Source organism: Rhinoraja longicauda, chromosome 34 (genome assembly GCF_053455715.1).
Source record: "Rhinoraja longicauda isolate Sanriku21f chromosome 34, sRhiLon1.1, whole genome shotgun sequence".
Lineage (NCBI taxonomy): Eukaryota > Metazoa > Chordata > Chondrichthyes > Rajiformes > Arhynchobatidae > Rhinoraja > Rhinoraja longicauda.
The window spans coordinates 17,496,036-17,511,328 of record NC_135986.1 but is presented as its reverse complement, the minus strand read 5'-3'; the positions used below and the strand labels follow the sequence as shown (position 1 = coordinate 17,511,328).

The 15,293-nt window shown below is 50.9% G+C and overlaps 2 protein-coding genes across 2 annotated transcripts in view; both read right to left on the bottom strand.

Moving 5' to 3' along the window:
• Positions 1-11,313, bottom strand: part of majin (membrane anchored junction protein) — a 75,405-nt gene extending 64,092 nt beyond the window's left edge. The window contains exons 1-2 of the mRNA XM_078428059.1: positions 11,213-11,313; positions 2,737-2,782 (exon numbers count right to left, since the gene is read on the bottom strand). Coding sequence (XP_078284185.1) covers positions 2,737-2,782; positions 11,213-11,313 — 147 coding nt within the window. The remainder of the gene's footprint in view (positions 1-2,736; positions 2,783-11,212) is intronic.
• A 554-nt stretch (positions 11,314-11,867) lies between these two features.
• The window catches only part of LOC144609615 (serine/threonine-protein phosphatase 2A 56 kDa regulatory subunit beta isoform-like), a 50,096-nt gene continuing 46,670 nt past the window's right edge, over positions 11,868-15,293 (bottom strand). Inside the window, exon 3 of the mRNA XM_078428114.1 lies at positions 11,868-11,882. Coding sequence (XP_078284240.1) covers positions 11,868-11,882 — 15 coding nt within the window. The remainder of the gene's footprint in view (positions 11,883-15,293) is intronic.

The window sequence follows — 15,293 nt, the reverse complement described above, 5'->3', positions numbered from 1 at the left end:
ATGCCTCGTTGTCACCTTCCCCGTCAGCTAACAATGAACCATTCTACATTTCCTTAATCATCGGTAGAAACAAAATACTGGAGTAACTCAGCGGGACAGACAGCATCCCTGGAGGGAAGGATTGGGTGACGTTTCGGGTCAAGACCCTTCTTCAGACTCCACTTTGATCGGTCGTTTTCACACCTTACCCTTCCATATCTCTAGTCTCTCTCTCTCCTGACTCAGTGTGAACAAACGTCACCCATTCCTTCTCTCCAGAGATGCTGCTTGTCCCACTCAGTTACTCCAGTATTTTGTGTCCATCTGTGGAATTCATTGCTGCAGACGGTTGTGAAGGCCGTCCACCGTACATACGTGTATATATGCGTATGTGTATATATACACACACACTGAACTTTTTTCCTCGTTTATCATATTGTTTACAGTGTACTATGTGTAGGTATCACAAAATGCTGGAGTAACTCAGCAGGTCAGGCAGCATCTCAGGAGAGAAGGAATGGGTGACGTTTTGGGTCGAGACCCTTCTTCAGACTGATGTCAGGGGGGCGGGACAAAGGAAGGATATAGGTGGAGACAGGAAGATAGAGGGAGATCTGGGAAGGGGGAGGGGAAGAGAGGGACTGAGGAACTATCTAAAGTTGGAGAAGTCGATGTTCATACCGCTGGGCTGCAAGCTGCCCAAGCGAAATATGAGGTGCTGTTCCTCCAATTTCCGGTGGGGCTCACTAAAGCACCGGAGGAGGCCCTTGACGGAAAGGTCAGACTGGGAGTGGGAGGGGGAGTTGAAGTGCTCAGCCACCGGGAGATCAGGTTGGTTAAGGCGGACTGAGCGAAGGTGTTGAGCGAAACGATCGCCGAGCCTGCGTTTGGTTTCGCCGATGTAAAGAAGTTGACATCTAGAGCAGCGGATACAATAGATGAGGTTGGAGGAGGTGCAGGTGAATCTCTGTCTCACCTGAAAAGACTGTTTGGGTCCTTGGATGGAGTTGAGGGGGGAGGTAAAGGGACAGGTGTTGCATCTCCTGCGGTTGCAGGGGAAAGTGCCCGGGGATGGGGTGGTTTGGGTAGGAAGGGACGAGTGGACCAGGGAGTTATGGAGGGAACGGTCTCTGCGGATGGGAAGATGTGGCCAGTGGGGTCCCGTTGGAGGTGACGGAAATGTTGGAGGATGATTTGTTGGATACGCTGGCTGATGGGATGGAAGGTGAGAACGAGGGAGATTCTGTCCTTGTTACGAGTGGGGGAGGGGGAGCAAGAGCGGAGCTGTGGGATGTAGAAGAGACCCTAGTGAGAGCCTCATCTATAATGGAAGAGGGGAAGCCCTGTTTCCTGAAGAATGAGGACATCGCTGATGCCCTAGTGTGAAACACCTCATCACGGGCGCAGATGCGGCGAAGACGGAGGAATTGGGAGTAGGGGATAGACTTTTTGCAGGGGACCGGGTGGGAAGAAGTGTAGTCCAGATAGCTGTGCGAGTCAGTGGGTTTATAGTAGATGTCAGTCACTAGTCTATCTCCTGTGATGGAGATGGTGAGGTCCAGAAACGGATGGGAGATGTCGGAGATAGTCCAAGTATATTTAAGGGCAGGATGGAAATTGGAGGTGATGTGTATGAAGTCAGTGGAGGTGATGTGTATGAAGTCAGTGAGTTCTGCATGGGTACAAGAGGTAGCACCAATGCAGTCGTCGATGTAGCAGAGGTAGAGTTTGGGGATGGGGCCGGTGTACGCCCGGAACAGGGATTGTTCGACGTACCCGACAAAGAGGCAGGCGTAGCTAGGGCCCGTGCGAGTGCCCATAGCTACGCCTCTGGTTTGGAGGAAGTGGGAGGAGTCAAAGGAGAAGTTGTTGAGGATAAGAACCAGCTCTGCTAGGAGGAGGAGAGTGTTAGTAGATGGGGATTGGCTGGTTGGTCGAGGAAGAAACGGAGGGCTTCAAGACCATCCTTGTGTGGAGTGACTGGACATCCATGGTAAAGATGAGGGAGTGGGGGCCTGGGAAACGGAAGTTATCGAGGAGATGGAGAGCGCGTGAGGTGTCTTGGACATAGGTGGGGAGGGGTTTGACCAGGGGGGATAGGATGGAGTCGAGATAGGTGGAAATAGGTTCGGTGGGACATGAGCAGGCAGAAACAATGGGTCTGCCAGGACAGTTCTGTTTATGGATTTTAGGTAGAAGGTAAAATCCACCTCCTCCAACCACACCTATTGTATCCGCTGCTCTAGATGTCAACTTCTTTACATCGGCGAAACCAAATGCAGGCTCGGCGATCGAGATGCTTTTAAGATGCGATTTAAGATGCTTTTCGATTTGTACCAGCATCTGCAGTTATTTTCCTACACTAGTGTACTATGTGTACATACTCTGTTGTGCAGCTGCAAGTAAGAAGTTCATTGTTCTATCTGGGACGTATGACGTCTGGAATGGAATACTTCATTGTCACATGTGACAAGGCACAGTGAAATTCTTTGCTTGCGTACCCAAGGTATGCAAACAGTCGCCACAAAAGGGTGCTGACAAAGTTACAAGGTACACCGGTCCGTCCCCCCCGCAGCGGTTCCCACACACCAGGTCCCCACATCTTTTGTTCTCCCCCGTGTCCATTTATTCTTCCCCTCCCCCCCCCCTCACGACAGTCCCCCCACGCCGGGTCCTCCATTGTTCTTCACAATAAGGCACTCTCGGCTTAAATAATACCAACTGAATGAACTGTTTTTGCAAAACATTTGAACTTACCTCCAACTCTTGTCCAACGAGCTCTCTGTTGAATCCCAAGTCCTCCCTGTGAAAATGAAAAGGCTTTGACAATGTGCTTCCAAATGTCCCCCACGTCGAATTCCATGTAAAGCCAATAGATCTATTTATAACAGCAATGTGTGTCATTCCATGAAATAATTTATTTCACAAAATGCTGGAGTAACTCAGCAGGTCAGGCAGCATCTCAGGAGAGAAGGAATGGGTGACGTTTTGGGTCGAGACCCTTCTTCAGACTGATGTCAGGGGGGCGGGACAAGGGAAGGATATAGGTGGAGACAGGAAGACATAAAGAAGTTGACATCTGGAGCAGCGGATGCAATAGATGAGGTTGGAGGAGGTGCAGGTGAACCTCTGTATCACCTGGAAAGACTGTTTGGGTCCTTGGATGGAGTTGAGGGGGGAGGTAAAGGGACAGGTGTTGCATCTCCTGCGGTTGTAGGGGAAAGTGCCCGGGGATGGGGTGGTTTGGGTGGGAAGGGGCGAGTGGACCAGGGAGTTACGGAGGGATCGGTCTCTGCGGTCTGAAGAAGGGTCTCGACCTGAAACGTCACCCATTCCTTCTCTCCTGAGATGCTGCCTGACCAGCTGAGTTACTCCAGCATTTTGTGAAATAAATACCTTCGATTTGTACCAGCATCTGCAGTTACTTTCTTACACTTCAAACTATCTTTAATCGGACTTTAACTTGCACTAAATGTTATACCCATTATCCTATATCTGCACACTGTGGGCAGCTTGACTGTAATCATGTATAGTCTTTTCACTGACTGGATAGCGTACAACAAAAAGCTTTTCACTCCACCTCTCTCTACCATATAGTTGAGTTTATTATTATTGTACACTTGACAACAATAATAAACTCAACTAAATGGGACTAGTTTGGATAGGGTGTCTTGGTTGGCGTGGCTGAATTGGGCCTATATGACTCTATGTCTCATGCGACACAGCGGTAAAGTTGCAACCTTACAGCGACAGGGACCTGGGTTCGATCCTAACTATGGGTGTTGACTTTACGGACTTTGCAAGTTCTCCCTGGGCTGGGCTTGTATTCACTGGAATTTAGACGGATGAGAGAGGATCTTATGGAAACATATAAAATTCTAAAGGGATTGGACATGCTAGAGGCAAGAAAAAAGTTTCCAGATGTTGGGGGAGTCCAGAACCAGGGATCACAGTTTAAGAATAAGGGGTCGGCCATTTAGGACTGAGATGAGGAAAAAAGATTTCACCCAGAGGGTTGTGAATCTGTGGAATTCTCTGCCACAGTAGGCAGTGGAGGCCGATTCACTGGATGTTGTCAAGAGAGAGTTAGATTTAGCTCTTAGGGCTTATGGAATCAAGGGATATGGGGAAAAAGCAGGAACGGGGTACTGATTGTGGATGATCAGACATGATCATATTGAATGGCGGTGCTGGCTCGAAGGGCAGAATGGCCTACTCCTGCCCCTTTTTTCTATGTTTCTGTTTCTCCCCGTGACCACGTGGGTTTTCTCTAGGTGCTCCGATTTTCTTCCATATAGGGCGTTACGGTGGCGCAGCGGTAGAGTTGCTGCCTTACAGCGCCGGAGACCCAGGTTCAATCCCAACTACGGGCGCTGCCTGTACGGAGTTTGTACGTTCTCCCCGTGACCTGTGTGGGTTTTCTCCGAGAACTTTGGTTTCCTCCCACACTCCAAAGACATACAGGTTTGTAGGTTAATTGGCTTGGGTTTGTGTACTTGGTATCATTGTAAATTGTCCCCAGTGTGTGTAGGATAGTGTTAATGTGCAGGGATCGCTGGTCAGTGCGGACTCGGTGGGCCGAAGGGCCTGTTTCCGCGCTGTATCTCTAAAAACATCCCAAAGAAGTGCAGATTTGTTAGTTAATTGGTTTAGGTTACATTGTAAATTGTCCCTGGTGTGTGCAGGATAGTGCTAGTGTGTGGGATGATCGCTTTTCGGCGTGGACAATAGACAATAGATGCAGGAGTAGGCCATTCAATGTGATCATGGCCATCAGCCATTCAATGTGATCATGGCTGATCATTACCCCGTTCCTGCCTTCTCCCCATACCCCCTGACTCCGCTATCCTTAAGAGCTCTACCTTGACTCGGTGGGCCAAAGGGCCTGTTCCCATGCTGTAACTCTAAAGTCTAAAGTAATGTCTCTATGAATGGGATGAGTCACTTGGCAAACAATGGTTCCGAATCAGACCAGATTACATTTGCATTTATGTACAAAAGGCGCAAAGGAATATGAGAATGATGGTCAAACTGTCTAACCTCTGCTTCAGATGAGTAAGATGCAATGCCTGGTGTTAACTCCCACGCACCACACACCGATCAGCCAAATCATTATGACCACTGACAGGCGAAGTGAATCACATTGATTATCTTGTTACAATGGCGCCTGTCAAGGGGTGGGATATATTAGGCAGCAAGTGAACAGTCAGTTCTTGAAGTTGACGTGTTGGATGCAGGAGAAATGGGCAGGAGTAAAGACCTGAGCGACTTTGACAAGTCAAGTCAAGTCAAGTCAAGTCCATTTTATTTGTATAGCACATTTAAAAACAACCCACGTTGACCAAAGTGCTGTACATCTGATTAGGGAAGGCAGAGATAGACAAGTTCTTGATTAGAACGGGTGTCGAGGGTTATGGGGAGAAGGCAGGAAAATGGGATTAGGAGGCAGAGATAGATCAGCCATGATTGAATGGCGGAGTGGACTCGATGGGCCGAATGGCCTAATTCTACCCCCATAACTTGTTAACTTGCATCTCTGGAAAAGATGGAAATGCGACATTTTGGGTCGTGCAGATTGTCTACTATGATCCCTTTGTGGACCTGTTTTGAGGAGCTAAAGGCATAGCTTGTCAAACTTCTCTGGAGTAAGCTTGTTCAAAATGCCTCTCTGACCTCCCTGAAGATTTCATCTTGCCGATCTGAAATGTTACCAGTCCGTGTTCTCCAGAGATGCTGCCTGATCCTCTGAGTTACTCCAGAACCTTTATGTCTTGTACGGTCTGAAGAAGGGTACCGAGGCAAACCATCAGTGGTCGACACACAGTGTGGAAACAGACCCTTCGGCCCACTGAGTCCACGCCGACCAACAATCACCCAATGGTATCACAAATGCTAGAGTGACTCAGCAGGTCAGGCAGCATCTAGGAGAGAAGGAATGGGAGACCCTTCTTCAGACTGATGTCAGGGGGGCGGGACAAAGGAAGGATATAGGTGGAGGCAGGAAGATAGAGGGAGAACTGGGAAGGAGGAGGGGAAGAGAGGGACAGAGGAACTATCTAAAGTTGGAGAAGTCAATGGGCCAAAAAGACAATGGGCCAAAAAGACAAGGGCCAAATTGTTATGGCCAGACGACTGGGTCAGAGCATCTCTGAAACGGCAAGGCTTGTGGGGTGCTCCCGGTCAGCAGTGGTGAGTACCGACCGACAGTGGTCCGAGGAGGGACAAACCACAAACCGGCGACAAGCAGGGTGTTGGGCGCCCAAGGCGCATCGATGCGCGAGGGCAACGAAGGCTATCCCGTCTGGTCCGAACCGACTGATGGTCGACTGTGGCACAAGTCACAGAAAATGTTAATGGTGGTGACGGGAGGAATGTGTCACAATACACAGTGCATCGCACCCTGCTGCGTATGGGGCTGCACACGGAGGACCAACAGCATATTAGGCAGGTGGGCATAATGTTTTGGTTCGTCAGGTCATAATGTTTTGGCTGATCGGTGTATGTTAACTTCTGTTTTAGTGGCAGAAAGTTAGTTTAGTTTATAGATGCAGCATGGAATCAGGCCCACCGGGTCCACACCGACCAGCGATCACTGTTCACACTAGTTCCATGTTATCCCACCCTCACATCCTGCACACTATCACAGTACGGTGGCGCAGTGGCAGAGCTACTGCCCCACAGCGCCAGAGACACGGGAGGAAGGGGGGCTGAGGGGGAGGGAGAGGGGGGGAGAGGGGAGGAGGAGGGGGGAGGAAGGGGGGTGGGGGGGGAGGAGAGTGTGGTGCACCAATGCAGGAGAGGTTTGGGCCAAACAGGTTCACTTGGTCTAGTAATAAACTAAACTTTAGTCAGAGGGTGGTGAATCTGTGGAACACATTACCACAGAGGGCTGCGGAGGCCAAGTCAGTGGATATTTTTGAGGCAGAGATAGATAAATTCTTGATTAGAACGGGTGTTAAGGGTTATGGGGAGAAGGCAGGAAAATGGGATCAGGAGGCAGAGATCAGCCATGATTGAATGGCGGAGTTGAACCGATGGGCCTGAATCTACAAATTTCAATTCATTTTTCAAAGCAAATTTCAAGTCAAATTTGAAAGCAAATTGCAATTCAAATTTTCAAATCAAATTTCAAGTCTCTCTGAGTTCCGAGCTCCGTACAGAATCAAAAGTGGGATTAAATCAAAAAAGTTTTTCTTGTGAACTAAAAGAAGAACTATGGAACTGAGAGGACACGTGCATAAGGAATCCATCTTCAACAGCAGGGTGGGAAACCACGTTTACTAAAGAAAGAGACGTCATGAGAGGAATAGATCGGGTAGACGCACAGAATCTCTTGCCCAGAGTAGGTGAATCGAGGTACTAGAGGTCACAGGTTTTGGCTGAAGGGGAAAAGATTTAATAGGAATCTGAGGGGTAACTTTTTCACACAGAGGGTGGTGGGCGTATGGAACAAGCTGCCAGAGGAGGTAGTTGAGGCTGGGACTATCCCAACATTTAATAAACAGTTAGACAGGTACATGGATGGGACAGGTTTGGAGGGATATGAACCAAACGCGGGCAGGTGGGACTAGTGTAGCTGGGACATGTTGGCCGGTGTGGGCAAGTTGGGCCGAAGGACCTGTTTCTACACTGTATCACTCTGACTCCATCTTATCATATCATATCATATCATACATATACAGCCGGAAACAGGCCTTTTCGGCCCACCAAGTCCGTGCCGCCCAACGATCCCCGTACATTAACACTATCCTACACAAACTAGGGACAATTTTTACATTTACCCAGCCAATTAACCTACATACCTGTACGTCTTTGGAGTGTGGGAGGAAACCGAAGATCTCGGAGAAAACCCACGCAGGTCACGGGGAGAACGTACAAACTCCGTACAGTGCAGCACCCGTAGTCAGGATCGAACCTGAGTCTCCGGCGCTGCATTCGCTGTAAAGCAGCAACTCTACCGCTGCGCTACCGTGCCGCCCATCTTAAATGACCTATAATGGAAAGCCTTATCTTGGGCACACATGCATCAGAGACGGAGAAACTGAAAGTGGTGGATGTTGTCTTTAGCAGTTTAAGGTGGGAGGCCATATAGTCCAGATAACTGTGGGAAAGAGAACAGTGTGAACTTTACCATCAGCTCTGTGAGTTTCCAGTAATTTGCTTTTATCAGTTACTGATTGTGATAAAATCAGGACCAGACAGAGAGGTAAGATTCGGGTAATTCCTGTAATTCTATCTTGATAAGCAAACAGAACAGTACAGCACGGGAACAGGCCCTTCAGCCCACAATGGCTGTGCTGCAATGATGCCAGGTTACACTAATCTCCTCTGTGGCTCTCTAAAAACCTCAACACCCCTATCGTATCTGCCTCCACCACCAAACTAGCAGCATGTTCCAGACACCTAACAGCCTCTGTGTGTAAAAAAAAAGAAATTTGCCCCACACATCTCCGTTAAACTTTGCCCCTCTCGTTTCTGTTTTTGTTTAGTTTTAGAGATACAGCGCAGAAACAGGCCCTTCAGCCCACCGAGTCCGCGCCGACCAGTGTAAGAAAATAACTGCAGATGCCGGTACAAATCGAAGGTATTTATTCACAAAATGCTGGAGTAACACAGCAGATCAGGCAGCATCTCAGGACAGAAGGAATGGGCGACGTTTCGGGTCGAGACCCTTCTTCAGACTCTTGTCAGGGGGGCGGGACAAAGGAAGGATATAGGTGGAGACAGGAAGACAGTGGGAGATCATATCATATCATATCATATCATATATATACAGCCGGAAACAGGCCTTTTCGGCCCACCAAGTCCGTGCCGCCCAGCGATCCCCGTACATCAACACTATCCTACACCCACTAGGGACAATTTTTACATTTTACCCAGCCAATTAACCTACATACCTGTACGTCTTTGGAGTCTGGGAAGGGGGAAGGGGAAGAGAGGCCGACCAGTGATCCCCACACATTAACACTACCCTGTACATACTAGGGACAATTTAATTTTTTTTAATGCATTTTACCAAGCCAATTAACCTACAAACCTGTACGTCTTTGGGACATGGGACGAAACCGGAGCACCCGGAGAAAACCCACGCAGGTCACGGGGAGAACGTACAAACTCAGTACAGTCAAGCACCCCCATAGTCGGGATCGAACCCGGGTCTCTGGCGCTGTAAGGCAGTAGCTCTATCGCTACGCCACCTTTAAAGCTATGCCCTCTAGCCTTTGGCATTTCCACTCTAGGAATAAAGGTTCTGTGTGTCTACCCTATCTATGCCTCTAATAATTTTATATACATCTATCAGCCTACAAAGCTCCAGAGAAAAACAATCCAAGATTATCCAACCTCTTCCAACAGCTAATACCCTCCAATCCAGGCAGCATCCCGATGAATCTTTCATTTAAGTGCAGGAAAAAAAACTGCAGATGCTGGTTAAAATCGAAGGTAGACACAAAATGCTGGAGTAACTCAGCGGGTCAGGCAGCATATCGGAGAGAAGTAATCGAGACCCAAAACGTCACCCATTCCTTCTCTCCCGAGATGCTGCCTGACCCGCTGAGTTACTCCAACATTCTGTGTCAACCTTTCATTCAAGGAGGACTTTCTTTCAAGTCGTTAATCTTTGGAAATCTCTGCCACAGAATTTTAGCTGCTGAATCATGACATTCAGGGCCAAGAACTCAAATTTCACTGCACGCCAATTGGTACATGTGACATTAAACTGACCTTGACCTTGAAGAAAGGCAGATTTTGTTGGTCTATGGCTGAGGATTATCGTCAAGGGTCATAGGGAACAGGCAAGAAAGCCATGATCAGATCAGCTACGAATAGTGCAGATGCTGGAATGGTTGAATGGATAACTGGTGCAACCATGTCTGACGTTGTATGAAGTTGGGAGGTCATTTATTCACAAAATGCTGGAGTAACTCAGCAGGTCAGGCAGCATCTCAGGAGAGAAGGAATGGGTGACGTTTCGGGTCGAGACCCTTCTTCAGACTGATGTCAGGGGGGCGGGACAAGGGAAGGATATAGGTGGAGACAGGAAGTCATAAAGAAGTTGACATCTAGAGCAGCGGATGCAATAGATGAGGTTGGAGGAGGTGCAGGTGAACCTCTGTCTCACCTGGAAAGACTGTTTGGGTCCTTGGATGGAGTTGAGGGGGGAGGTAAAGGGACAGGTGTTGCATCTCGTGCGTTGCAGGGGAAGGTGCCCGGGGATGGGGTGGTTTGGGTGGGAAGAGACGAGTGGACCAGGGAGTTACGGAGGGAACGGTCTCTGCGGAACGCAGAAAAGGGAGGGGATGGGAAGATGTGGCCAGTGGTGGGGTCCCGTTGTAGGTGACGGAAATGTTGGCGGATGATTTGTTGGATAAGCTGGCTGGTGGGGTGGAAGGTGAGAACGAGGGGGATTCTGTCCTTGTTACGAATGGGGGGAGGGGGAGCAAGTTGGGAGGTCATGTTACAGTCATCGATGTAGTTGAGGCAGGTACTATCGCAACGCTTAAGAAACAGTTAAACAGGTACATGGATAGGACAGGTTTAGAGGGATATGAGCAAAACGCAGGCAGGTGGGACTAGTGTAGATGGGACATGTTGGTCGACATGGGCAAGTTGGGCCGAAGGGCCAGTTTCCATGCTGTTATGGCTCTTGTGCGAATTAGATCTTCAAGGTGAGATGGTAGGAATTGTAGAATCTGCACTTTGGTACCTGGCTCCAGGAGGTCAAATATTTAACATCTATTTTGTGGCTTGGGCCCGTGGTAAGACCCTGCTCTCGGATAGAACTGGAATTTAGAAGGACGAGAGGGGATCTTAGAGAAACATAGAGAATTCTTAAGGGATTGGACAGGCTAGATGCAGGAAAAATGTTCCTGATGTTGGAACATTTGTTGGAACAAACAGAACCAGGGATCAGTTTAAGAATAAGGGGTCGGGCATTTAGGACTGAGATGAGGAAAAACTTTTTTCACCCAGAGAGTTGTGAATCCGTGGAATTCTCTGCCACAGAAGGCAGTGGAGGCCAATTCACTGATGTTTTCAAGAGATAGTTGGATTTAGCACTTAGGGCTAACGGAATCAAGGGGTATGGGGGGAAAGCAGGAACGGGATACTGATTGTGGATGATCAGCCGTGATCATATTGAATGGCGGTGCTGGCTCGAAGGGCTGAATGTCCTCCTCCTGCACCTGTTTTTCTACGTTTCTATAATCAGGCAGAGCTGGTGGCCTACGCTTACCTGATGTGGTGGCTGTAACGTAGTTTGAGCTTGTAAACAGTCCGCCCCGCATGGATAAACCGTGTCTCGGGAAGAGGGTATGTGAAGGCTTTCAGAGCCATTGGGCTTCTACAAGGAGACAGGAATCAATCGCTGGTAGAGTCATAGAGTGATATAGCACGGAAACAGGCCCTTCGGCCCAACTTGCCCACGCCGACCAATATATCCCTGCTGCACTAGTCCCACTTGCCCGTGTTTGGCCCATATCCCTCCAAACCCGTCCTATCCACGGACCTGTCTGGATGTTGGGATAGTCCCAGCCTCAACTACCTCCGCCGGCAGTTCGTTCCATGCACCCACCACCCTTTCATGCTGATAATACTTTAGAGACACAGCGCGGAAACAGTCCCTTCGCCCACCCAGTCCGCCCCAACCAGCGATCACGCCGTACACTAGCACTATCCCACACACTAGGAACAATTTACAGATGCCAATTAACCCAGAAACCTGCATGTCTTTGGGAGCGAGGGAGGAAACTGGAGCACCCCGAGAAAATACGCACAGGTCACGGGGAGAACGTACAAAAACTCCACACAGACACCACCCGCAGTCAGGATCGAGCCCGGGTCGTTGGGAGTGAGGCAGCAACACTACCACTGCGCCACTGTGCCTAAGGCTATTTGCCACAAGCCTACCCAAGGGTCACTAACATAAGATCATAAGTGATAGGAGCACAACTACGCCATTTGGCCCATCAAGTCCACTCTGCCATTCAATCATAGCTAATCTCTGCCTCCTAATCCCATTTTCCTGCCTTCTCCCCATTACCCTTGGCTCCCGTTCTAATTAAGAACTTGTCTATCTCTGCCTTAAAAATATCCATTGACTTGGCCTCCACAGCCCTCTGTAACAATGAGTTCCACAGATTAACTACCCTCTGACTCAAGAAGTTCCTCCTCACCTTTTTAAAAGAGCACCCTTTTATTCTGAGGCTCTGCCCTCTGGTCCTACACTCTCAGAGTTAACAGCCACAGTTAAGAGCAATCTTCGGTTTCCTCCCACACTCCAAAGACGTACAGGTTTGTAGGTTAATTGGCTGGGCAAATTTTTTTTTTTTTTAATTGTCCCTAGTGGGTGTAGGATAGTGTTAATGTGCGGGGATCGCTGGGCGGCGCGGACCCGGTGGGCCGAAGGGCCTGTTTCTGCGCTGTATCTCTAAAATCTAAAAATCAACCCTGACAGAGCACAGACCTATCACAGGGCCAAGAGTGTTCCCACCCACCACCAGGGTCGAGGGTCTATCCTACTCGAGAGCCCCATTTACCCCTCAATGCCCCAGAGCCACATTTACCCCTTAATACCCCCAACCATATTTAGCCACAGTACCCCAGGACTCCATTTACCCACCCCCCTCACTAGGACCCCATTACCCCTCAATACCCCCAACCATATTTAGCTACAGTACCTCAGGACCACATTTACCCACCCTCTCACTAAGCCCCCATGACCCCTCAAGTCCCCATTTACCACTCGTCCCCATTTACCCTCAACTCCGCATTTACCCTCCATGTCCCCATTTATCCCCCAATACCCGTCGGGGGCACATACCCCCCACTATCGCTGGGCCCCATTTACCCACACATCCCCATTTACCCCTCAAGTCCCCCTTCACTCCTCAGGTGCCCATTTATCCTCAGTTCCCAATTTACCCTCAGGGCCACATTTACCCCTCAGTTCCCCATTTACCCCTCAGGTTCCCATTTACCCCTCATGGACACATTTACACCTCGGTTCCCCATTTACCCCTCGGTTCCCCATTTACCCCTGAGGTTCCCATTTACCCCTCGGTTCCCATTTACCCCTGAGGTTCCCATTTACCCCTCGGTTCCCCATTTACCCCCCAGGTCCACATTTACCCCTCAGGGCCACATTTACCCCCAGGGCCACATTTACCCCCCAGGGCCACATTTACCCCCCAGGGCCACATTTACCCCCCAGGTCCACATTTACCCCCCAGGTCCACATTTACCCCTCAGGTCCACATTTACCCCTCAGGTCCACATTTACCCCTCAGGGCCACATTTACCCCCAGGGCCACATTTACCCCTCAGGTTCCCATTTACCCCCAGGGCCACATTTACCCCCCAGGGCCACATTTACCCCCAGGGCCACATTTATCCCCCCAGGGCCACATTTACCCCTCAGGGCCACATTTACCCCTCAGGTCCACATTTACCCCCTCAGGTCCACATTTACCCCTCAGGGCCACATTTACCCCCAGGGCCACATTTACCCCTCAGGTTCCCATTTACCCCCAGGGCCACATTTACCCCCCAGGGCCACATTTACCCCCAGGGCCACATTTACCCCCCCAGGGCCACATTTACCCCTCAGGGCCACATTTACCCCTCAGGGCCATATTTACCCCTCAGGGCCACATTTACCCCTCAGGTCCACATTTACCCCTCAGGTCAACATTTACCCCTCAGGTTCCCATTTACCCCCCCCCCCCCCCCAGGGCCACATTTACCCTCAGGTCCACATTTACCCCTCAGGTTCCCATTTACCCCCCCCCCCCCCAGGGCCACATTTACCCCCAGGGCCACATTTACCCCTCAGGGCCACATTTACCCCCCCCCCCCCCAGGGCCACATTTACCCCTCAGGTCCACATTTACCCCTCAGGTTCCCATTTACACCCCCCCCCCCAGGGCCACATTTACCCCTCAGGTCCACATTTACCCCTCAGGTTCCCATTTACCCCCCCCCCCCCAGGGCCACATTTACCCCCAGGGCCACATTTACCCCTCAGGGCCACATTTACCCCCAGGGCCACATTTACCCCCCCAGGGCCACATTTACCCCTCAGGGCCACATTTACCCCTCAGGGCCATATTTACCCCTCAGGGCCACATTTACCCCTCAGGGCCATATTTACCCCTCAGGGCCACATTTACCCCTCAGGTCCACATTTACCCCTCAGGTCCACATTTACCCCTCAGGTTCCCATTTACCCCCCCCCCCCCCAGGGCCACATTTACCCCTCAGGTCCACATTTACCCCTCAGGTTCCCATTTACCCCCCCCCCCCCCCAGGGCCACATTTACCCCCAGGGCCACATTTACCCCTCAGGGCCACATTTACCCCCCCCCCCCCAGGGCCACATTTACCCCTCAGGTCCACATTTACCCCTCAGGTTCCCATTTACCCCCCCCCCCCCCCCAGGGCCACATTTACCCCTCAGGTCCACATTTACCCCTCAGGTTCCCATTTACCCCCCCCCCCCCCCAGGGCCACATTTACCCCCAGGGCCACATTGACCCCCCAGGCCCCCCAGGGCCACATTTACCCCCAGGGCCACATTGACCCCCCAGGGCCACATTTACCCCCAGGGCCACATTTACCCCCCAGGGCCACATTTACCCCCCAGGGCCACATTTACCCCCCAGGGCCACATTTACCCCCAGGGCCACATTTACCCCCCAGGGCCACATTTACCCCCCAGGGCCACATTTACCCCCAGGGCCACATTTACCCCCCAGGGCCACATTTACCCCCGGGCCACATTACCCCCAGGCCACATTTACCCCCAGGGCCACATTTACCCCCCAGGGCCACATTTACCCCCAGGGCCACATTTACCCCCCAGGGCCACATTTACCCCCCAGGGCCACATTTACCCCCCAGGGCCACATTTACCCCCCAGGGCCACATTTACCCCCCAGGGGCCACATTTACCCCCCAGGGCCACATTTACCCCCAGGGCCACATTTACCCCCCAGGGCCACATTTACCCCCAGGGCCACATTTACCCCCCAGGGCCACATTTACCCCCCAGGGCCACATTTACCCCCCAGGGCCACATTTACCCCCAGGGCCACATTTACCCCCAGGGCCACATTTACCCCCAGGGCCACATTTACCCCCCAGGGCCACATTTACCCCCAGGGCCACATTTACCCCCCAGGGCCACATTTACCCCAGGGCCACATTTACCCCCCAGGGCCACATTTACCCCCAGGGCCACATTTACCCCCCAGGGCCACATTTACCCCCAGGCCACATTTACCCCCAGGGCCACATTAACCCCCTAAGGGCCACAT